The sequence below is a fragment of the Hordeum vulgare genome, chromosome 5H (assembly GCF_904849725.1).
Source record: "Hordeum vulgare subsp. vulgare chromosome 5H, MorexV3_pseudomolecules_assembly, whole genome shotgun sequence".
NCBI lineage: Eukaryota > Viridiplantae > Streptophyta > Magnoliopsida > Poales > Poaceae > Hordeum > Hordeum vulgare.
Window position 1 is genome coordinate 529,178,248 of NC_058522.1, and position 24,088 is coordinate 529,202,335.

The 24,088-nt window shown below is 42.6% G+C and overlaps 2 protein-coding genes across 10 annotated transcripts in view; both read right to left on the reverse strand.

The window, feature by feature from the left end:
• Positions 1-280: 280 nt before the first annotated feature.
• Positions 281-3,017, reverse strand: LOC123452295 (protein CANDIDATE G-PROTEIN COUPLED RECEPTOR 2-like). The gene is made up of 6 exons (XM_045128935.1): positions 2,579-3,017; positions 1,652-1,843; positions 1,051-1,210; positions 845-947; positions 681-762; positions 281-508 (listed from the first exon to the last, which is right to left on the reverse strand). The coding sequence occupies exons 1-6, from the start codon at positions 2,876-2,878 to the stop codon at positions 431-433; spliced, it is 915 nt and encodes a 304-aa protein (XP_044984870.1). The 5' UTR covers positions 2,879-3,017; the 3' UTR covers positions 281-430.
• An 869-nt stretch (positions 3,018-3,886) lies between these two features.
• Positions 3,887-24,088, reverse strand: part of LOC123452293 (protein LEO1 homolog) — a 35,777-nt gene continuing 15,575 nt past the window's right edge. For all 9 annotated transcript variants that reach the window (XM_045128930.1, XM_045128929.1, XM_045128931.1 and 6 more), the window contains 9 exons: positions 16,123-16,379; positions 15,801-15,894; positions 14,965-15,129; positions 10,941-11,096; positions 8,124-8,252; positions 7,851-8,030; positions 6,948-7,058; positions 6,651-6,812; positions 3,887-4,355 (listed from right to left, as the gene is read on the reverse strand). In XM_045128930.1, coding sequence (XP_044984865.1) covers positions 4,248-4,355; positions 6,651-6,812; positions 6,948-7,058; positions 7,851-8,030; positions 8,124-8,252; positions 10,941-11,096; positions 14,965-15,129; positions 15,801-15,894; positions 16,123-16,379 — 1,362 coding nt within the window. In that variant the 3' untranslated portion in view covers positions 3,887-4,247. The remainder of the gene's footprint in view (positions 4,356-6,650; positions 6,813-6,947; positions 7,059-7,850; positions 8,031-8,123; positions 8,253-10,940; positions 11,097-14,964; positions 15,130-15,800; positions 15,895-16,122; positions 16,380-24,088) is intronic.

A 24,088-nucleotide genomic window follows, 5' to 3' on the forward strand; every position in this document is an offset into this window, starting at 1 on the left:
CCATGACTTTTTTTTATCATCAACTGAACACAAGGATGGAACCAACCCATGACTTTAGGATGAAACCATGACATTCCATGACTTTCGGTCCTTAAACCACACACACCCTAACAGAGAGATTCAAGACAGCTGCCAGAACCATAAGGGAGTAATAAATTGGGTACTGAGGTATGTCAATTCTTGATGTGACAAACAGGTGAGGGCAAAAACCACAGTTTCTCGTCCATTCTGTTTTAGTTGGGTGCCAACCAGGCGACGAAGGACACAAATAAAATGTGTGTATTGATAAATTTACACATTTTCATTGATTATAATGGTTGTTGCTTGTTAGGGTACAATCTCTGTTCTAAGATTCAGTTTCCAGAACGAAGCTACTCCGTGCAAATTCACGTACAAATAAGTCATACAGCGTGGAATGGAATCAGACGGTTTAATCCCAGTCTGCATCAAAGAACCCGGCATCTTTCATCTCCGAGTAGTATACGTTCTCCAGAAGCATGTCTTCCTCCTACAGTCACACACAAACATAAAAAAAGGAATAGCATAAACAATCACCACAAGAACACAAAGGCACATAAAACTGTTTTTTAAGCTAAAATAGTTTGATAAACGTTCTTATACTATGGGACGGAGGGAGTAGTACACAAAGCAAAGTGTTCAATTCATAGGTAAGAACATACCTGGAAGAAGTCTGCTAAGAAAGTCACATATAGAAGTGGAAGGTAAAGAGCATGGTAACAGACAGTAGTGAGGTTGTAAAGCCTGTACAGTAGACAAAACTCAAATATCGCTCTCAAGTGCAGAATTAGATAGCATAAGATTAGATGTAGTATTCTTTATGTACCATAGACCAAATCCAGCTCCACATGTAACGAGGAAACAGCCAAACAGCGATAGGCCGTTAAGTGCCAGCATTGCACACACATACTGGTAATATGCCGGTTTTGCTGCGATAGAAAAGGTGAAATGACATTGAGTAGAAGATGATGGTTCATCAAACAACAGAGCTCGAAACATACAGAATTATACAGAGGAAGTGTATCCAATTACCAGGTAGCCTGTCTTTCCACCTTGAGTGATGCATGAAAACAATCAAACCATAGACTCCTGTAAGCACCAATTTGTGGAGAATCCATAGGCCCCATTTCCCACCAGTTCCTTGGTCAGCATCGACAAACAAAGGAACACCAAAGCCGAATACATATATGGTCTGCAGAGGGAGGAAATGTGAGGCCAAAGGCAACATACAGTTCCTTAGCAAAAACTATTGTTCAAACATCCACCTGCAGCATAATCTAATGCAATGAAACAACACGGGATGAAGAGTTAAACTATGGAGTATGTTTTATCTCTGGAGCAGCCCAAGACTCATTTTATAGTTTCAAATTTCAAGAGACAAGAGGCAGTGAGATTTAGTATCAACAGAAAAACATACAGACTTGCAATACACACTTCATTATGAAACAATGGTGATCATTTTATTTTCTTGTAATAAAAGGACACGATGAACCTGATAAATAGTTAGTTTGTTTCCCTAGCATAGTTTTATTAAGATTAAAGCAACGATATCTTATACTTCCAAAAAATCTGGCTCCATCATACATTTGAACTGGGAAAGTAAAGAAACCCGCACCATGGAGGGGTAACATACCTTGAGCAATACATCAGCACTAACTACAGCACCAGAGATGACAAAGGTACGTCCCAAAGACTCATAACCACTGGCTTCATTTCCTTGAAGCAGAAATGCTATAAGACTAACTTCCAAGAATAACATTCCCGATTTGGTAAACAATGAAAGCACATTCCATGAGAATGCCCTATCAGGCATACACTGCCACACCTGCCAATCAATGAAACTTCTGTTAATCAAGAGCAATAGAAACAGACAATATACAATTGAACATATGGGCAACGTTGCTAAAGATGAAACAGGTCAAAGATCACACATGCATATGGGCAGGAGTTGCCCATTCAATTAACCCATGGAACAACAGGGGCATTACTAAACACATAGCTGAAATCTGAAACTAGTAACCAGGCCAATGTGTAATCAAGCAACAAGAAACTAGTAACCAGGCCAATTGTACTAAAGTTATTTCTAGTCTTGAACAGCAATACCCACCAGAGCTTGCCGCTAGCTCATCATTAATTACCGGACCAAAACCTACCCACACCACTCATCTGCTTCTTTGATCACAACCCAACTTCCATTCATTCGGTTGCCAAGTTGAAACAACAAAAGGTAAAATATAGGTACACAAAACGGACTTGTCTAATGAAAAGCCTACCCAACTTGTACCCAATTATTCTGCTCCTCAATCAAACACAAGCAAGCATACAAAACTTGAACTATTTATTAAGACTAATGAACGCAGATTCACATCAGCGGTACCATAGCTGTAACCTTCCTTGCAGCTGATCCTACCCAACGTGATGATAACCAATTGAAACTCGTATACCTATTTCGCTAGCCTCTACTAGAAGTCAGAAAAAACTCCAATAGCATTAAAGTTCACCAAAAAAAAAAAACTAGCAACGGAGTTTCGAATGGTAACGGGGGTCGAGCGAGGCGGACCTGGAGGAAGCACCAGAGGAGGTTGAGGAGGGCGACGGCCCAGAGGAGCGCGTAGTAGGCGACGACGACGACGTGGGAGCGGCCGTAGCTGAGGCGGCGGAAGCTGCGGCGGGCCTGCCACGCCAGGAACCCGACGAAGGCCAGCGACGGCAGCATCACCGCCAGGCTGTACCAGGCCCCGTGGCAGTCGGACAGCCACCAGAGGGGCCCCGACCCGGGGGCGGCGCCGGAGCCCGACGAGTTGGCGGCGTCCGGCGCCACCGCCAGCGCCATGGCGCCCTCCAGGAGGCGCCCCCGCATCGGCGCCGCTGGCCCGGCGGGCGGATGGGCTAGGGTTTGGGGCGGGTGGGAATTCGGTCAGGTCGCGCACGCTCGCTTCGTGGGGAACTCTGGAGCTGGGTCAAAAGTGGGGGGAGGAGTAGGATGGAGGGGAGGGGATCGATCGATCGAGGCCGAGGGGGAGAGGAAGGAAGACACGTCGGTGGATTGCGATTGCGGGCTGCGGAAGTGGGCCCGCCTGTTGGGGGCTTTGGACGGCCCGATGCGACCCGATCCGATACTTGGCTTCCTTGCTCTTTTTTGTTCTATATATAAATAATAATTGTTCTACTACAAAGAAAACATTTTCTTTCAACATTTTTTTACTCATTATCTTAAGATTGACAAAGCTATCACCTACACCTTCGCAGTCGACGGAAAAATCTTCTTCAACTAAATGCATATAACCAAAAGACCTAAAACAAAAAGGCCCTGATTCAAGGTGCACATCGATCAACTGAGTACACTCTTGAGAATACCATTGTCCTACTAACTATTCAACCATAACCATAGATCTGGGACTACAAAGAAAACTGCTTTCTTTGTTTCAAGTTCACTTTCCATTTCTTGTTTTCTGACCGGGTACCAACTAGTGAAAAGTTGCTCATGCTTTGTGGGAAGTGACTGGAGGAACCATTTGCCAAAGCAGAATGCTTCTTTCTTTAGAGATGACGACTGCGAACAGAAAATAAAAGGTGTATTCTGAACGCGCTGTGTGGCGTCACTCCACGCTCCACGGATGTCGTGTTTTCATTTCATTTTCAAGGAAAGGAACCATGGATGAAAGTAGGCGCTTTGAGTTTTATCAGCATGCACCGTGAATAAGTGCCGTGTCAAGGAAAATAAGATTGATCGATCTGCACCTTGAATCAGGACCGTGCCAAGAAAAAAGAAAATAAGCTTTGCTCTGGAAGTTATTCAAACTGTTCAAATGGGGCCACCCTATGCAAAAATGTACTCCAGGACAAACAAGAAATTCAACACAGAAAATTTACAGGAAATCTTACCAATCTGTGGCATTTTTCATCTCAGAAAGGATTTTGGCATGGAAAAAGAAAATTTCCTCTTGTTTTCGTCTCAACGACATGGAAAAAAGAGAAAAAAAATTCATCATGACACAAACAACACAAATGATCTACTAACATGTTATAAAACGGCAGTTTTATGACGGTATCTCTGAAAATGGTGAACAAAGTAAAGCACCACATTATTCATACGCATGTCCCGCTCTTATTGTGCAAATCCGTTTAAGAAACGGAGAAGTTATCAGACAATCCGCATGCAGAATTCAGTAGCACTTTGACTGTTCTGTTTGGTGCTGGCGGTTCTCAGTTCTCACTCATCATCGCTGTCAATAACAACTGCGTCTCCAACGATTAAGAAATCGTTTCTTTGGTGGATATTCCTCACCGAAGCTGACCACCTTGCCCTTCATTGGTCCCCTCTTATGCTCTTGTCCCTGCAACAGAAACAAGTTGGAGCAGATTATGCCAGCAAACAAGACAAGAGAAAACGCAGAGAGCCTAAGCAAAACAAGCATACTGTTACATGTTTGCAGGAGAGAAAAGATGCAATGTACAACAAATTTTTGGTAGACAAGTGTAGTGTATTTCCTAACCAATGGGCACCAATCAACACATCAGGCCACCAGCGTTGAAATGTAATTGTAAAGAAGTGCATTTGCTTGCAATGCTTCTACAATATGTCTCGGCTTCACAATATGGCCGGACCAAGCGGAACGCGTCCTTCTCCCTGCTCTCTCTCCCTCAATGGGAATGGCGGCAGCCATACACCTCCCCCTCCTCCGCGTCTCCCCTCGTCGCGCTCGGAGATGCAGCCTCGCCGGCGTCTCCTTCCCCTCGTCGGAGATGCAGCCTCGCCGCGTCTCCTGCCCCTCGTCTCCTGCGTCCCGCCCTCGACCAAGGACCTGGAAAGGAGGGGGCGGCTCCCTCTCGATCAGTCCTCTCGCACATCCCATCATCTCGAACGACGACGCCTCTCCCTTGTCTCTCTCTCGTCAAGCAGCAGCAGATTGCCCCCTCCTACTGTTCCTCTCACCCATCAGGCAGCAACGATGGCAGGTCGGACGCAATTAATTTGTTGGGAAGCAGAGAAGCGGTGGTCGCCTCGTATACTATCATATCTTTAGGCAAGCAACGAAGCAAATGGCAACGGCGGCAAGCACCAAAGCAAAGCAAGTGGCAGCGGCGGCAAGCAGCAAGAGAAAGCATCAGCAGCGTCAAGAGCAAGCATCATCGATTTGTTTTTTCCAACTTGCATTCTCAGTCCAATATCAGTAGTACTCAACTCGGTGCTAGCTTTGTGCGCTCTATGATGAGATTGGTAACAATTTTATTGTCATTAATACTTTGTGATCTAGACTTTGTGCTTGATTAGTATTTCCTATCCATTTTTTGAAAAATGTTGTGACTACAAATATACATAAACAATTAAACATCATGTTATATGTTAATGAAAAGTCATTACAATGTTACTATTTATACTTGCAAATGGATTTATAAATTAGTGTGAGAAAACCAAATTCATGCCATTCAGCCTCTCCAACCAAACGCCGAAACGTAACCATTCCATTCCACCTATTGTGCTCAACTAAACACAAAAATGGGACCGATCCATTCTAGTGGAACGGAACCATGACATTCCATTCCACTTCGTTCCGCAACCGAACACACACCCAAAGTGTTTGCGTGGCTCGTGTTGGCTGACAGGATTAACACAAAGAACATGCTACGTAGGAGAAACATGGACGATGATGCCAACTGTGTTCTGTGCAATGGCAGAATAGAAGAGACCGTTGAACACCTGTTTTTTACTTGCCCATTCAGTAGTTGCTGCCGGAGCACGGTTGGGATGAGGTTTGGCAATGCCGATACCCGGCAACACTAGTTGCACTGAGGAAAAAGGTGGACACACCCGATGTTTATGGAGATCTTTGTGGCATCGGCCTGGAGTATTTCTAAGGGGCGTAACCACAAGATCTTTCAGGGGATTCCCCCATCCTTTGGATCGTGGAAAGAGAGGTTTAACAAGGATTTTTCTCTACTTGCACATAGGGTTTGTTAGGAAGTATTAGTATTAGTCTAGGAGTCCTTATTAGTCTATGTTTACTTTCCTTGCACCTCAAGTCATGTGTAATATATATATGCCCCTTGGGCCTTCAATACAGATAAGTTGCTTTCCTAACAGGGTTAAGCCTTTCCCATTTGTTGAAACTTTCTCTAGCTCAACAATCTAGGCTTCCCCCTGTATACCCCCCCCCCCCCCCCACACACACAATCATCTGTATCTTCTTGACTGTCTGCTAACCAGTAGGTTTGATTGGTCGCCAACTGGTTAACATATGTCAGTAGGAGCCTCTCCTACTGACTGTTTGTGCTAAAGAAGAGGATTTGTTCGAAGTGCTGGTTTTAATTTCAATAGAAGCCTCTTCTATTGTGATAAACATCATGAAAGCAAAGAGCTCTTTAAAAAGAAGCTTGTATTGTGCAACACACGAGTTCATGCTTAGACACTATAGTGCTGCTGTACTATCATAAATACCAAATGAGAAAACAAAATATATTCGTAGTCAGACTCTAGAACTAGCAAAAGATGCAATATTTTAAAGTAGATTCCTTTAGTTACGCAAGGTAACTGTTTGCAGTCCATCTGATTAGCCCTTCTAAGTTACTGTACATATTCGAGTTATTTACATCTAAATAAGAGTTTCAGGTGAAATCAACAGATAACTTACCTCAATCTCTTCGTTTGGCAGAGAAGAAACACCTAGGTCTTTATCATATACATTATTTTCATCCAGTTCATTTTCTCTTTCATATGTTGGTGAGCTCTCGATATCCTCGAATTCTGTTTCATACTCTAATTCCTCGCTTTCACTGTCAGAATACTCATGGACCTGCTCATCGACACAAAACCATGAGGAAATAATGGTTTACCAGGATACCATTTCTAACAATTGACTGCATTTTACAAGAAATAAAGACGAATAGGTGCAACAGCCCTTGCATGTTTATGATAAAAGAAGACTCGCCTTTGCATTGATTATACGTCCTTGAGCCAGTGCTTCAAACTCCATGTCATGCTCAAAACCAGTGTGTACCACCCTTCCATGAGGATTATACCACGAGCTAGCTGATTCATCCTGAAAACCCCAAGAAAAAGAAATAACTCTTTGAGAAAATGTTTCACATACTTGACTATCGGAAAGCAAAAGGATATACTAATGCAAAAAATTATAAACTGAAAAGATAAATGGCCCTGGGAAAATATTGTGGGATCAGTTATTAAAATCGATTACATCGTTTTAGAAACTATAGGTTTAGGACAGTGCAACTGAGCAATTGCAGAAACCAAGCAGTTTTCCTTTTCTTTTCAACTTTAGGCTTTGATACAAAACGATTGACTTAGAAGTTAGAGCCAATAATTCTCAGACAATTGAGAAATAAAAAAACCATACTTTTTTGCATGTTTGATTAAGAAATGTCTCTCTTTTAGTTCCAAAAAAGGTGAATTGTAACAGCTCGCTATTCTTTTGTTAATGTCAGAAATTCAACATTGCATATACTGTTGCAGTTAACTAGATTGCATATTCTTTTGTTAATGTCAGAAATTCAATATTAAAACTTTATAAGATGGTTCTCGATTAACTGTACTAAAGATGTCACTTAGAGGTGGGTTTGCACAATAAAATCATGGATAACATCCCAGCATGCCATACAATACTTAGGTTACAGTTCCTGGAGACAACATCAAAAACAAAATACGACAACAAAAAACCCAGCAAGTAACAGGCAAATCATTTCAGTTGAGAACCAGATTAAGAAGGTCAACATAGGGACACACATCACACACATGACACATGCAATTTAGATTTTGTATCTGAACGAAAAACAGAACTTGGGAGAAATATCAGAACTTTCAGTTACCCACTTACCCTTTCCCTTTCTTGCTTCATTCTCTCAGGATCTTTTTTATCATACCATGTTTGAACCTCAATTGTTTTCTTATTCTGAGAATCAACAGGAGCTGTTAATGAGCTATGAGAACTTGAAGATGACCCGGGCGGCATAATTCTCATCTTCTGTAAAAGCCTTCCTTGTGACTGTAGAAGCCCCTGATGAAAAGGTATTTGTGAGTTACGATGACGAGATAATGATATAAACAAACAACAATAAGGAAGTTGCAGGAAATGGATAAGATGTTTTGCCTTTCCATTCTTCCTAAACAAGTGGGTATGCTGAGTTGACTCTTCTACAGATACATCAAGAGCCACATCGCCAATCAGTAGTTGCATGCTTCCATCTTTCCACTGGACAAAACGTGCATTGCTTTCAAGCTGCAACAGAGAAATGTGTAAAGCCTCAACAATGAGGAAAGAGATAGTTGCGTACAAACATGAACTGTATGGATTACCATGTAAAAACTGAGAAACTTGGTTTTTAACTCTTACCCATGCACGTCAAAGATAAACCATGAAAGGAAATAATTTGCCAAGGTATATTAGCAAAAGTGTAAAACTACAATGCATTCCAAACAGATGTAGACTTCTCCCCTAATAATAAAGCACGCAGTGCTTCTTCCGTACGTCGTCGGTCATTTTGCAGAAATACCCCTTGCTTTTCCGGTATTCAACCCGCAGTATGTTTTTCAGTTATAAAAAAACGTTTCGCTCATTTACATAAACCCCCCTCCCCGGCTTATCCATTCCCGTCCTGAGAGAGAGAGAGAGGACGCACGACGCCGACGTTGACTTTGTCGGGGGAGGGGTCGGCGAGGAAGGCCTCGGTGACGCCGAGGATGGGGTCCTTGGGCGCCGGCTCGACGTGGCCGAGGAGCGACGCCATGGCCCGCGCCGGGAGCATGGGCGGGGCCCCGCGCCGCCGGATAGCGGAGGCCGCGCGGCGGTACAGTGCCATGGCGGATCCGGCTTGAGGGGTCGGCGGTGGGCTTCTTGGCCGGCCGGTCGGTTTGCAGGAGCAGGGGAGGGGAGGGGAGTGGTGGAAGGAAATCTGTGTTTGTGTGTGTGTGTGTGTGGAAGCTCGCGGGAGATTCGGCAGGGGGAGGAGATCGCGTGGTACGCGGACGGCGAGACTGTCGTGCACAGCGAGCACAATCCCAACATCGCTTATGCCTACGGTATGTAAAGCCGAGTGATTGATGGTGAGACTCGCTAAATTTGAAGTGTTGGAGGATGAGTGGATTGCTTGAGGGCCCGAAGTAGTAACAGAAGCATAACTGCTACCTTCTGAACAATGCCACGATTCTGGTCTTCTGCACATATGCTGAGTAATAGTGTAACACAGTCGATAAATTATACAGAAATGTTGATATATAATTGTGTAGGCAGATTGTTCAATGGAATGACCAAATGTTTCTGCTTGAAATCGTTGCCGCATTCATTAAGTAACAGCAAACTCTGCTTTCAATTTCAAATTTCTCTAAGTGGCTAATGTGAAATTTGCAACCAGATCGTGTGTTTGGACCAACTACGACAACACAGCAGGTATATGATGTTGCCGCTCAACATGTTGTCAGTAGTGCCATGCAAGGAATAAGATCATGTATTCTCTTATTCCTCTGCATTCTGTTTTGTAAAGAATTCTTAATGTTTTGTGGATAGGAACGAGAAAGCAGATGGAGCAACAGAACGGACGAGAGGAGCGGTGTAGTTTGTTTTTTTGCTTTTGATAGCAGAGAGAGCAGTGGGGATGGAGATGATTGTTAAGTTTTTAGGTGGAGGTAAAGCTCCTCTGTCCTGCTTCCTCCTATGCGGCTGTAGGAGATCGAGCGAGGAAATAATCAGTTGAGACTTGAGAATGATTGGCAGAATAAAAGGCAAGGAATTGTGGTGGTGGAACTCGGGTGAAGACTGAAGAAAAGAGAAACATGAGGATTTTTGTAGCACCTTTCACAGAAGCGGTTTGGGGAGGCAGTGAACGATAGAGAAAATGCAATTTTTATGTGCAAAGATTCTGCTGAAAGTAACACCACGTTGCAGACATTTTACTAAGCTGGAACCCATATGCCGGCACTTCGCCGAAACGCGGTCATGCTCCACCCGAGGTTGCAATTTTCAGTGCCTGAATTTTTTGTTGGCCAAACTGTTAGAACAAAACCTGGAAGTATTAGCTTACCATGTGCTAGAAATTTCAAACCTGCCTCGGAATGTTTTAGTCTCTTCATGTGTTTATCTTGGAATCAATAGGTAATCACATACCAGAACTTTGGTAGTATATAGCTCAAACACAAAACTGGGTTGTTAAGCTTATCAAAAGAGAAACCTGACATGTAATGGTTCCATGAAACTGGTTTACATTCTTCCTTGTTGTGCTTTTGGCACATTGGGTGTGTAGAATGGACAGATTTACGAGACATACGTGTTTGCATCAATACATCAAAGTTTCTTTGCGTACTGGTAGTTCTACTTCCGATGTTTCTGCGGTATATTTCTGCGGGATATTGTTCTGTTGGTAATGGCTCTGAATGTGAGGGTGCTAAGAACTACTTGCTGTGTTGTGTTGTTCCCTTCATTACATGAAGTAGATTGAATTACAGTAAAGACTGGTGATGTGATATTTCACTATATGTCTATATGTCTATTTCAATCTACTCTTTCTGTTTCTAAATATAGAACCTTTTAAAGATTTGCCTTATAAATTATATACGGATGTATATAGATATATTTTAAAATATACATTAATTAGTTCATAATGAAAAATATTCTCTTCCATTTGATAAGTGACGAATACATAATTTTGTTACTTGTTGCGACACACGATTTTTTTTTCGTCCGGTGTAACGCACGGGCATTTGTACTAGTACATACTAAAAGAAACAAAAATAACTGTAGAGAACAGTAAGCACCATTCACTTGTTCCTGTAACTGTAAGGAGGTGGATGATGACAAAGGTGACATGGTTTCTGAGGGAGAATTCACATTCAAAAGATGATAACTAGCATTAACTTTTTGGTAGGGGAAGACTAGATAACATTTTCTTGCTACAAGAAAAAAAAATGGACTCACAGATTTAGTGCCATCAACATTCTTGGTCATTCTGCAATGGATAACATTCTCATGCACACTTTTCTTGCCGTTTGATTCATCAGTAATGAAGTCATCCTCTTCCATGTATGTTTCAGGATCAATCCCCACAACATTTGAGACCTTGATCACTTTTAACTACAAAACAGAAACTCAATCAAACGAGAATACGGGGTCTCTATTTGTTTTAGGTGCTGAAAAGAAGAAAATACCCATGCACATAATCAAGCTATGAGAACCCTGTAACAGCAGACCATGCAACAATCACTGGAAGTATTGGACATTTTCCATTTACACTATCAGCTTAAAATAAATATTCATTTATTCACCATCTGTTGTCAATAATAGACATGTGTAATCATTTAAACATATTTTCAGATCAGTCAAAGTACTGGCATGAAACCATTTAAGTTGGTAATTCATAAAAAATATTTTCCAACTGTGCATGACAGAGATTTCACTTTGGATCTGTTGGCCTTTCACAGTTAACACCATGATTTAACTTCTCTTGAGGAGCCTTTCACTGAGGAGGAGGTATGGGCAACCATAAAGGAACCACCGCCGGACAAAGCTCCTGGATTGGATGGGTTTACAGGCTGCTTTTATAAATCATGCTGGGATTTTATCAAGATGGATGTGATGCTTGCTCTTTCAGCAATTCAAGAGGATCATATATTCAAGTTTAAGATTCTCAATACAGCTTTCATTACCCTACTGCCTAAGAAGATTGATGCTATTCATGTGAAGGATTTTCAGCCCATAAGTCTTGTTCATAGTTTTGCCAAATTGGTTGCTTAACTTATGGCTGACCGCCGTGCACCCCCGCTGCCTAATTTGGTATTCGCATTTATTAAGGGACGGAGCATACAGGATAACTTTCTGCTGATCCAGCAAATGGAAAGATATCTACATTGGAAAAAAGAGCCTGACATTCGGAAAGTCCTATTCTACTCCCGAGCTCAAAAGCTCCTTCGTGAACAGTAAAATTGAAAAAATAGTAAAATAATTCAAAATATTCTGAAATTTTTTTGTGATAAACTTTGACAAATGTTTTACATGCATATCAAAATTCAGCACGAAATAACATTCCTGGAAGTCGCAGTGAAAAAAACAAAATCAACAGTCCAAAATGTATCCAAAACTAGCATTTTTGGAGCAGCGATTTTGTTTATTCGCCACGACTTCCACAAATGCTATTTAGAGCTGAAATTTTGTAATCATACAAAACTTTTGTCAAAGTTTACCACAAAAAAATTCAGATTTTTTGAATGTTTTTAGTAAATTTTTTTCGGTTTTACTGTTCACGAAGGAGCATATGAGCTCGGGAGCTGTTCACGAAGGAGCATATGAGTTCCGGAGCAAATCTCAAGGTCCTGACATTCTTCTCAAATTGGATATATCTAAAGCCTTCGATTCAGTCTCCTGGCCTTTTCTTTGGAGATCCTGCAACATCTCAGTTTTGGTCAAGCATGCATCTGGCCTTGTGACCAACATGATGAAAAGTTCAGAAACTCCTATTCAGTGCAAGGAAGAAGATATAGAGATAGTCTCCAGTACACTTGTCAGATCAAGGAATTCCCTTGCACGTGCCTTGGACTCCCACTTAATATCAGGAAGACCAGCAAAGCTGAATTGCGTACTCTAACTGATAGGGTGGCTGATAATCTCCCAGGTTGGAAAGCACCACTCATCAGCCATTCTGGCTGCTTCATTACAGCAAGAGTTGTGCTGACCACCATCCATGATTGCGATTGATCTGCTCAAGTGGGTGATCAAGGCCATTGGATGGGATATGAGAAGGTGAATGGCCCCAACTGTTTGGTTTCATGGGAGTGTGCAGCGACTACTTCAATATGGTGGGCTCGGGATACATAATCCAAAAAATCTTGGCTGGCCTTTGCGATTCAATTCCTTTGGTTCAGTGGTGGAGCTACCATAAGATCTCAGGGGGAGGGGGGGCGACAGAGAATACTCATCTTTGGGGGGGGGGGGGGGGGGGGCTAAGCTCTCCTTAATTTAACCCTCTAAAAAAATTCCCTTCACTAATTAGGCTACAGCTGGGGGGCAGTGCCCACCCCAGAACTGCATGTAGCTCCGCCGCTGCTTTGGTTACAGAAAAGTGGTGCTTCACAGTTCACGCCCTTGGGCGGGTTTGCCCATTCAGGTGCCACACAATGTCCGAGCTTTGTTTAGTGTTGCAGTTGAACCCATTGTTCATAATGGTCAGTTCGTCGTGTTTTGGTCTAATAGATGGTTAGAAAGCAGGACTGTCTCTGAGTTGGCTCCAAATTTATTCAAGTTAATCTCTAAAGTTCAGTGTTTGAGTACTGGGCAGCCCGGTGCATGTAGCTCCCGCTTGCGCAGGGTTCGGGGAAGGGTCCGACCACTTTGGGTCTATTGTACGCAGCCTTACCTCATGGTCACAAGTTGTGACCATGAGGTCATGGGTTCAAGTCCTGGAAACAGCCTCTTGCAGAAATGTACGGAAAAGCTGCGTACAATAGACCCAAAGTGGTCGGACCCTTCCCCGGACCCTGCGCAAGCGGGAGCTACATGCACCGGGCTGCCCTTTCTAAAGAGTACTCAAACATTGAACTTTAGCTCATGCTTAGACAATTGCAGATGGACTGCAGATACCAAGGGAGCCCTCACAGTACAAGTCCTCAGCGAATACCTTTGCATTTGGGATTTGGTAGACGAGCTTAACTTAAAACATGATGTCCCTGATCTACATCGGTGGAGGCTTACTAAGTCAGCTTGTATACTAGCAAATCAGCCTACAACGCCTTCATCCTTGGGACAATCAGATTTGCGCTGCAAATTATTCATTTGGCTTGCTGTCAATGATCGTTGTCGGACTGTGGATCGCCTCGCCAAGCGAGGACTGCCTCATCCAGCAGCCTGCCCTTATGTGACCAAGCCTAGGAATCCATCCAACACCTTCTGGTCTCATGTGTTTTTTGCTCGACCAGTTTAGATGTTAATCCTTCTGAGGTTGGGCTTGCTTTCCATCACGCTGCAACCCACTTTAGGCCTTTTCTGTAGTTGGTGAGGCAGTGCGATTAAAGGGACACCCAATGAGTTGAGAAAAGGGCTAAACTCCCTTACTATCCTAGCCGCATGGGCGATTTTGAAGCACCGGAATGAGGTGTCTTCAATGGGGTAATCCCTATGGTGTTCAGCTGGAGCAGTGGGGCTCCGGGAGTTGCTGTCACGGAGCCCTTAAGGTCGTTTGTTCAGGGTGGCTGGCCGTCTACATTGTTGTGTGGAGTAAAAGGCTTTTTCCAAGCATGTGTTGCGGTGTGTTTTGAGGTTCAGTCTTGTGTGCTGGGGTGAGGGAGCTTACTCCCTCTACCTTGTACCTTTTTCTTCTTCTTAATGAACTGTACGCAGCTCTTCCGCGTGTTCAAGAAAAATAATATTAAGAATTTTTATGCCTCTCAGGATCATACTGTTATGACTGATTCCTTTTAGGAGAAAAAAACTAACTGATAAAAAAATCAGTAGGGCTCTTTCCTAATGTTACCACAAGAAAATTGATCAGATTTCATATCCCCGCCTATAAAGAGTTCAAGTAAAGTACATGATCTTTCCGCTTTGCTTTCAAACATGTACGATGACAGGCATAAACATTAACCTAATAACACGACATACCAGCATATAATTGTTAGTTAATAGCAAGAATATTAAACTATGCTAGTGCAAGTCAAGAGACATCAGGAGCAGAGCAAATTGATGGGAAAAATTAAGGGAATATGATAGCCCAACAAGGCACACAAGTTCAAGAGAACAGTCAAACTAACAATTGCTGCTACCGAAGATACGCCGTGTACTCATAGAAGGTAGAGACCAGAATTAGCTAGCTTCGGATATGAACCCCCAATGGCCATCGTAGATGACAAACATTGGCAACATTAAGAATTCAGATTAAAAATGATAAGTTGATACCGCAAGTGCATGGACAAATATGCAGGAGATTACATGCTTCCAAATATTATCAACTCACTCGATCAGGTTGACCGGGTGGTGGTATATGTGGAACCACCAAGTTCAGCGGAGGACCAATTAGACAATGTTTGGACTCTCGTTCATAACACATATCTTTGTCACGAGTTACGTCCATTGGTTGTAAAATATCCGCACAATGGCCTTCTCCCTCGGTAGGAGATCTCTGCAAAAAGAAATGTAATATTAAAAAGTAGCCTTTGCTGGGTACACTGACGGGTTCAGAAGGATACACAAACATAGATGGACAATACATGTTAACAATGTTTGAAAAACTAACAGTTAAAAACATACATCTACCATAAAGTGCACGCAAGCAAAACATGTGGGACAAAATGAGGTCATCTCAACCCAAGCAAGTTTAACTATCATAAGGGGGAGAAAATCACTTTCAGAACACATTGTATTCTTTTGTGTAGGTGCCCAATACACAAAGTTAGATGAAAATAGGAACTTTCACAATCTCCCCTACAACTTTCCAATAAAATAATAACTCTTAAGTATTAGCGGCTAAGTACAAAACTATGTTTCCACATACATGGTTCTCTTCACATAATGTTTTTACAGTCTAGCCTGGTATTTCTTTTATGTAGGTTCATTGCTTATGTTTTTGCATGGGCATGACCCACAGAAAATTATCTTGTTCACTCTTACACAAATACATAGATAAAATTCAATGTCATTGCCATGATGCCATGGTGTAAATGATTAAGAAATCATGTACTGTCTGAGTAGATAATTATAATATATACCAGTCCAGTCATGTTGAGCCACAAATGTAAATAGACATGGAGAAGGCAAAAGTGTGGTTTAAAAGGGAGGTTTATGTCTTCTCACATTTACATCTTCAGTATCACCATATAAGCCGAGTCCATTCTCATCACTATCACCAACATCGTGAACAACTTCATGCAGTTCATCCTTTGTTGGCCTGTTGCAAGATTACATGGACTCTTACTCTGTTAGCAGTGGAGGTTGGCAAAATAGATACTTATATAGTTAACAAAGTAAGCGAGCATTAAGTTATTGCAGGGAACATAAAGCAATTCTGTTGTCAGCAGGAAGTGTTGACCACTTGAGTCAACAACTATGACATGGCATCCATTTAGCAATCATGTGCCATATTAAATGCCCAAGAACAATCAAGCTAATTTATTACCCTATTTTTCTTGTTCGTTTCACTTCTTTGTCTTTATGATCTTGGTCCATGTTGCAATTGTATTCAGACCCCTCGAATCCAGAGGCAATAATCCTTGTTCTACCGGTTTCTGTTCTTTGGTGATGTCCTTTCTTTACACCATTCATGACTTCCTTGTTCCCTCGCATGTTCTGATAATCAAGTGCCACATGATGACCTTCACCTACACTTTGCTTGGCTAAGCCAGTAGAACATTGGCTTTCAGGTTTCCGATCTTCCTGGATAAATCCAATATATCGTTTGTCAAGCATAAGAGGAGTTTACAAGGTACAAAATGCAGCAAATATAGATGAGGAGTTTGTAGAAAATGAACAATTAGAATAAACAACAACATCATCAACAAAGCAAGAAAAACGAACAATTATCCATTCACTCGGTGTTAGTGTTTCAAGAGCGTCTCATAAAGAGAAGTTGTCCCTACTTCATTTCATATTTATATCTCCATTTTGATGAAAATAGATCTATTCACACTGTACAACAAACTCTTGCACTCCCTTTTTTTTTAAATTTGACGTTGTTCTCTCCTTAATTAATAGATGAGGCTAATCTTTTGCCCCCGTTTAAAATATGTGTCACACCGACCAAATGTCATTACGATCTCTGTAAACAAATTCATAACATAAGCCCTACCTCCTCCAATAGGCATATATTAATGATTTGAGAATTACTAAAATCAATGACTTGTTGTGTGCACAAAATTTTCTCTCTCATAGACATATCCAACAAACAAACAACACATTTATGAGTTTTCATGGGTATAGCAACAATTATTCCAACACCCATGACCCATCAATGTTCCTAGTTAGATGTATGCATACATAGAAAGTTTAATAGATAACAAGAGCTCCCAACCCTAAAAACACTCAAATGAGTAAATATACGCAATTGCAGAAATATCTAGAACGCCTCAGGAGTTAGATCCCATATTCGTCCCTCTAAATCATAGTCTAATCATCAACACAAAACAAAAACAATCAGATATGACAGGGATGAAATTACCCATCGATTGCCATGGAGGCGGCGGCTATTAGACTTGTTTGTGTGCTTTGTCGCGGCATGGGCTGGACGATGGCAGCGGAAGCTATGGTTCTGGTGGTTGTTATCACCACCGATGTGATTGTTGGCGTTCACACAGGTGACCTCACGACCACCGTTTGCTCGGTCTTCCACCTCTTCATGGGAGTCGGATAAGTGGTCCAAGATCCCATACATCACCTGGTTCTGAAACCCCTCTAAACTCCTACCTTGGGCACCTTGTCCTCCAATCTCCTCCGGCTTTTGGTGTTTCCTATCTCTTGTTGCTTGTGTGCGAGGAAGACGAAACCGCCGTTTTTGGCTTGGGCCTTGGGGAGGGGGACTTGTTGGATGCATATTGGCACCTAAACAAAGACACGGACCGGATATGGTGGTGGTATGAGGGATAGATGTGAACACAATGCAACGCGTGCTTATCTAGCGGTAGGTGGGGGTTGGTGGTTACACGCCATGATGCCGGCTAGGCTGGCAAGGGCTGTGTGGGCTGTGGATAGACGTTGGTGGCGCGTGGCCCTATTAGCAATTATGGCATGCATACAACACATGCCTTTTTGTGCTCCCTATCACTTATTGCTCGCGTGTGAGGAAAAGGAAATTGCCGTTTTTGGTTGGGGCCTCAGGGAGGGGAAGTTATCGGATGCATATTGGCACGGTAACGTAAATTGGCTATGGTGATGCTATTAGGCGTAAATGTGAACACAGTGCGGCGCGTGCTTATGTAGTGGTAGGTCGACGTTGGTGGCTAAACACCATGACGCCGACCAGGTTGTCAAGGGTTGTATGCTCATGTGGTGGTGTGTGGCCATGTTGGCAATTATGGCATACACGCGAAACATGGTAATGTTTCTAATTTAGCAAGGCTATTATTGACAATCAATGGAAGGACAATCCAATAGAGTGTGGTCATAGATTTGAGTCTAATAGAGTATGATCATGGGTTAGCAAGACCTAACAAGTAACAACTCCACGTTTTCTCCTCTTTTTGCGATGCTAATGTTTCTAATATAGTAGGGATATTATTGTCATTTACCACTATAAACTATATTGCGACCTTTTCCCAAATGGCAGAATCAATGGACTAATGAAATTTGCTATTCCATATTTCCCAGCTTGCCTGGTGTAAGGTTTCTGCGCTACCAATCAACTAGATTTTTGGTTTTAGGTGGGTTTCGTCTTTCGCACACACATGCAACGAGATAGGAAGCACCAAAAGTCAGAGAAGATTGGAGGACAAGGTTCCCAGGATAGGAGTTTGAGGAGTTTCGCAACCAGGTGATGTATAAGCTCTTTGACAACCTATCCGATTCCAATGACGAGGTGGAAAACCGAGCAAACAGTGGCGGCAAGGTCATCGTTGTGAACACCAACAATCACGCTAGTGGCAATGACGACCTAAAAAGCACGGACACGCCAGATATTGCTGAACTGTCATCCTTACACAGCAGCATCCAGGGATACAACAGGATACACGAATTTTGCAGTATCCCCGAAATTCGAATAAAAAGAAAAAGAAAAAAAATATAAGGATACGCCGAGACACACACGTTTAGGATACGACTTGGTTGAAAAAACAGTATCGGCCCAATTCATAATCTTATTTGCAGGGTCTCCACTCTCCAACATACCCTAGACACAAGCTCCCGGCCTCCCATGTCGCACTGAAGGAGCCGCCACCTCCTGGATCGAAGCCGCCACCGGCCGCGACTCCTGGATTCGACCGACGACCGCCCCATCCAGCACCAGCAGCAGAAGTCTCTCCTCGCACCCCCAGGTAACCCAGCAGCCTCTCCATCTTCAACCTATTCCTCAGATTTTCTTCCATTAAGGCATTATAAGCTACTGGATGCTTGCTGGTTTGCTGCTGCTGTTTGCTATGCATGTTAAGCTGCTGCTGCTGCTCCCCCCTTGTGCTGCTGCTTGCTCGTGCTGCTGCTCTTAGCCTGCTACTGCCTACTTGAAGTCTAGAAGCCCTGCTCTATTTGATTGCTTGTGCTGCTGCTCACTGCTGATTGTTCTGCTAGTTGAATCATTGCTTATGAAGTAATGCTTGTGCTCTTGCTTGTTGACAGGTAGCAATATGTCTTCTACTTTTCTAAATTTCTAATCTTCTTTACTGTTTGTGTTTCATGTGTTTTGCAAGATGCACCTTGCAATGACAACATGGGGGGATTCTCTATTCTGGTCGCTTTCTCTTTAGTTTTCTGTCTTGACTCTATATTACATGGCATATTTTATATATATACTCGTCGTATCCCCGAATGGCTGTTTTTGGAAAATGTCGTATCTCGTATTCCCGTCCCCGTGTCCGTGTTTTTCAAATGACGACCACCGAAACACGACCACCAGAACCAGTCCCGCAATCGGCTTTTAACCAATGCCACCACAAAGCACGCATAGAAGTCTAACAATTCTCGCCTCCATGGCAACTGATGGTTAATTTCGTCCATGTGATATCTGATTATTTTTTGTTTGTGTTGATGATTAGGATTATGATTTAGAGGGACAGCTATGAGATCTGACAACTGAGGCGTTCTAGGTATTTTTGCAATTACGCATGGTTACTCGCTTAGTGTTTTTAGGGTTGGAAGTTTCTATTATCTATGTAAACTTCTTATGTACACATGGATCTAACTAGGGAATTTTGATGCATCGTGGATCTTGGAGTGATTGTTCTATACCCATGAGAACTCACAAATGTGTTGTTTGGTTGTTGGATATGTCTATTAGAGAAATTTTGTGCACACACCAAGTCATTGATTCTCACTAATGTATGCCTTATTAGAGAATGCATGGGCTTATGTTATGAAGTGTTTACAGAGATCGTAATGACATTTGGTCGATGTGACACCTTTTTTTAACAGTCAAAAGATTTGCCTCATCCATTAATTAAGAAGAGAATAGAGTCATAGTTCAAGAAAAAGGAGAAAATAGAGTTTGTTGTACAATAAGAATAGACCAATTCTCATTAAAACGTAGATATAAATATGAATGAAGTAGGGACAACTTCTCCATGAGAGGCTCCTGGCACACACCAACTCAAGTGAATGGAATAATTTTATTGTGCTTTTCTTGCTTTGTTGAGGATGTTGTTCTTTATTCTAATTGCTAATTTTGCATGTCTTCTACAAACTCCTTGTCTATATGTATTGCATTCCTTTTACCTTGTAAACTCCTTTTAATGCTTGAGAAACGATTTATGTATGGGATTTATCTAGGAAGATGGTAAAGCTGAAGGCCATGGGTCTACTAGCTTAGCCAAGCAAAGTGTAGGTGAAGCTCCTCATGTGACACTTGGCTACCAGAACATGAGGCATACAGAAGTCATGAATAGTGAAAAGAAGGCCATCAGCAAAGAACAGAAACCAGTAGAACAAGGATTGTTGTCTCTGAATTCAAGGGGTCCAAAGACAATTGCAACGTTGATGAAGATCGAAAGATGAAGTTAAACAACCAAGTAAAATAGGTTAATGGAATTATCTTGTTTGTTCTGGTGCATTTAATATGACATGTGATTGCTAATACATGACATGTCATAGTTGTCGATTCAATTGGTGAACATTTTCTGTTGACAACAGAGCTGCTTTTTGTTCCGTGCATTAACTTAATACTGTCTTTGTCAATTTTTTGGGTATCTATTTTGCCAACCTTCACTGCAGAATAAGAATCTCCATCTAATCCTGCAACATGCCAACAAATAATTTAGTGCATGAAGTTCTTCACGATGGTTTTAGTGATAGTGGTGAGAATGGGGTCACCTTATATGGTGATAATGAATGTGTCAAGTGAGAAGATATAAGAACTCACTTTTTAACTCCACCTTTGCCTTCTCCATGTGTATTTACACGTGTACCTCGACATGACTAGAGTGGTATATAATATAACTATCTAGTAAGATGGTACATGGTTTCTAAATCATTTACACAATGGCATCATGGTAATGGCATGTAATTTTAATTGTGCATTTTTGTAAGAGTAAAACTCCACCTATGTTGTCTCAACGTAGCTGGTCCCAAGCCCGAATAAAAGAGGTGGGTTGTGATAGGCTTGGCGAGCCAACGTCATAACTCAACCACCCTTGTGGAGATGAAACCCAGAAGGACATTATTGGGGTGTAACCCTCTTAGCAACGCGCCATATCGGAATCTGGTTGTGTGCTGTTAAATGGGCAAGAGTTGGGTTGTCACTCCCTTGGTGGAGCATCGTATCTTGATCTGGATACAATGATAAGTGAGCAAGGATCGGGTCGTCGCATCGTTAGCTCGGGTGTAGTGAAAAATGAGCAAGGATCTTTACATTTGCCTCGGCAGGTGCGAAGGGTAAAGAAACTAGCAAAGCCTAGTAGGATCCGCATAGGTAGCTGGAACGTAGGGTCCCTGAGGGGTAAGCTATGGGAGTTAATTGGATGCGGCGGTAAAGAGAGATCAAATGGAGAAGGTAGAGGAAGTTGTGGTACACAGGGGCATCTACAAATATAAATGGAGCAGGCATCTTGATCAACAAGAGCCTCAAGTATGTAGTGGTAGGTGTCAAGAGGCAAGGACACGGGATTATCCTGGTCAAGCTGGTTGTTGGGACTTAGTTCTCAATGTTATCAGTGAGTATGCCCCGCAAGTAGGCCACATTGAGAGCACCAAGAGGGAGTTCTCGGAAGGCCTAGAGGACATGATTAGGAGTGTACTTATTAGCGAGAGGTTCTTCATAGGAGGATACCTGAATGGCCAGGTGGGTACATCTAACACAGGTTTTGAAGAGGTGCATGGGGGCTTTGGATATGGTAGCAAGAATCAAGAATGAGAGGATGTCTTTAGCTTCGCTTTAGAAAGAGAGAATCCCATCTAATGACTTGTAGTATGGGACAACACTCTAGGCAGATTGATTTTGTCCTCTCGAGAAGAGAAGACAGACGTTCTTGCCTAGATTGTAAGGTGATACCTAGAGAGAGTGTTGTCAACATAACTTATGGTGGCTGACTTCTCACTTCCGGATTCATGCCCAATGGGATAAGCGCGCAAAAGTCGCTAGAACGAAGTGGTTGAAGCTCAAGGGGAAAACAACTCAGACTTTCAAGAAGAGGGTTATTAAGAAGGGCCCTTGGGAGGAAGGAGGTGATGCAAATAATACGTAGATGAAGATGGTGGCTTGTGCTCACAAGGTAGCTTCAGAGGAGTTTGGGTTGACCAAGGGTAGTAGGAGCGAAGCTAAAGATACATGGTGGTGAAACGATGATATCCAAAAGGCTATTAAGGAGAAGAAAGACTTTCAGACGTGGCGGTGAGACTCACCTTGACGAGGGCTCCTCCTTCACCTTATCACCTTATCCTCTCAAAGTGGGTTCTCACAAGGGCACTATACAAACGGTTGATGGTAGAAAACAACCTCTCATAGGGGTTGACACAGTAAAGTGCATTTCGACCATCTCCCTATCCTCGGTTTTACGCGTGCCAGTTTTCATGTCAATCTAATCTCTTCCGATCTCTAGTTTATCAAATAGACTGTCATGTCCTGCGACCATGGAGGACAAGGAGAAGCAGGCGATGATCCATCACTGTAGGATGAGACATGTATCTTTTGATAAGATAAGTAGAACATTTTCGAATGTTATGTGTAGGATAGGCAAGGGCAGGTTGACATGTGATGCTTCCGAATATGCCAAACACACAAGAGCCTCATATGTGAGGAAGGGGCTTAGGAGCATATCACCTTTTAGGCTTATTCATTCGGATGTATGGACTTGCGCAGTGGTGTCAACGAATGAAATGAAGTACTTTGTTACCTTTATTGATTGCTATTCTCGTAATCTCGTTTGACTTGGATTTATTTGATGCGTCACAAGGATGAGGTGTTTAGCTGTTTCAAAATTTCCATGCCTTGGTGAAGACTAAGTTTCAGGTATAGGTGCAGGTGATCAGGACTGACCATGGCACAGGGTATGTGAACAACACCGTTGGGGCCTTCTTGTTTGATGACCAAGGTGATCTTCATCAAACATCATGTCTAGACCCCCCCCCCCCCCTCCCCTATAATGGAGTGGCAGAAAGGAAGAATCGACGTATTCTTGAGGTTGCTCGGTCGTTGATGTATACGATGAATGTGCCCAAGTTCTTGTGAAGTGAAGCAGTTATGACGCCACATACCTAATCAACCGAACACCATCAAGAATACTAGGCATGAAATCGCTGTGTGAGTTGATGTTTGGAGAAACTAAGTTTTTGGTTCCCTTAAAGTTGTTTGGCAGTACTTGTTTTGTTTGAGATCACCGACCTTCTCTTAGGAAGCTTGATCTACGGTAGTTAAGTGTTATTTTGTGCTACTCTTCTAGTCAGCATGGGTACAAATGTTGGTGCCACTTTGAGAAACGCAAGTTTGTCAGTATGGATGTCACCTTTAGAGAGTCTAAGCCATATTCTATTGTGTGCTGACAGATCTAAGTATGTAGTTAGAAGAGCTTGACCACTTACACTCCATGAAGGATGTTCAAGAGGGGGAGAAGACTATGTCTCATACTCTGGGTCATTCTATGGGTAGTAACACTTATGATGATGTGCGGGTTCAAGTCCAACCAATAGTGGGTACAATTCCGATTGGTACACTCACTGATGATGATGTGTAGGTTAAGGTCTAGCCAACAGTGGGTACAATTTAGATTGGTAATCTCCAGCTTCCTGTTCGGGATCGTTGGAAGGAGATTCCTTGGTGTACTCAGAACGGCAACCACAAGTGCATAGCTTATCTGACACACGCCTGGTATACTCTTGACGGCAGCCACAAGTGGAGGGGGAGCAGCAAGGCAGTGGTGCAAGCTCATGACATGGTGGTACTGCCTATTGCATTGTGAAAGGTAACACGTGAAGCAGCAAGGAAGGCTCTACCACGGGACGAGGTTTGTGGTGAC

What these genes read in the sequence shown, in the direction of transcription:
- LOC123452295 (XM_045128935.1), bottom strand. Translation starts at nt 2,878, where the DNA reads ATGCGGGGGCGCCTCCTGGAGGGCGCCATGGCGCTGGCGGTGGCGCCG. An exon ending in GTGCTGATGTATTGCTCAAG is followed by an intron (nt 1,211 to 1,651) that starts GTATGTTACCCC and finishes CTCCCTCTGCAG; the next exon opens with ACCATATATGTATTCGGCTT. An exon ending in GTGGAAAGACAGGCTACCTG is followed by an intron (nt 948 to 1,050) that starts GTAATTGGATAC and finishes TTTCTATCGCAG; the next exon opens with CAAAACCGGCATATTACCAG.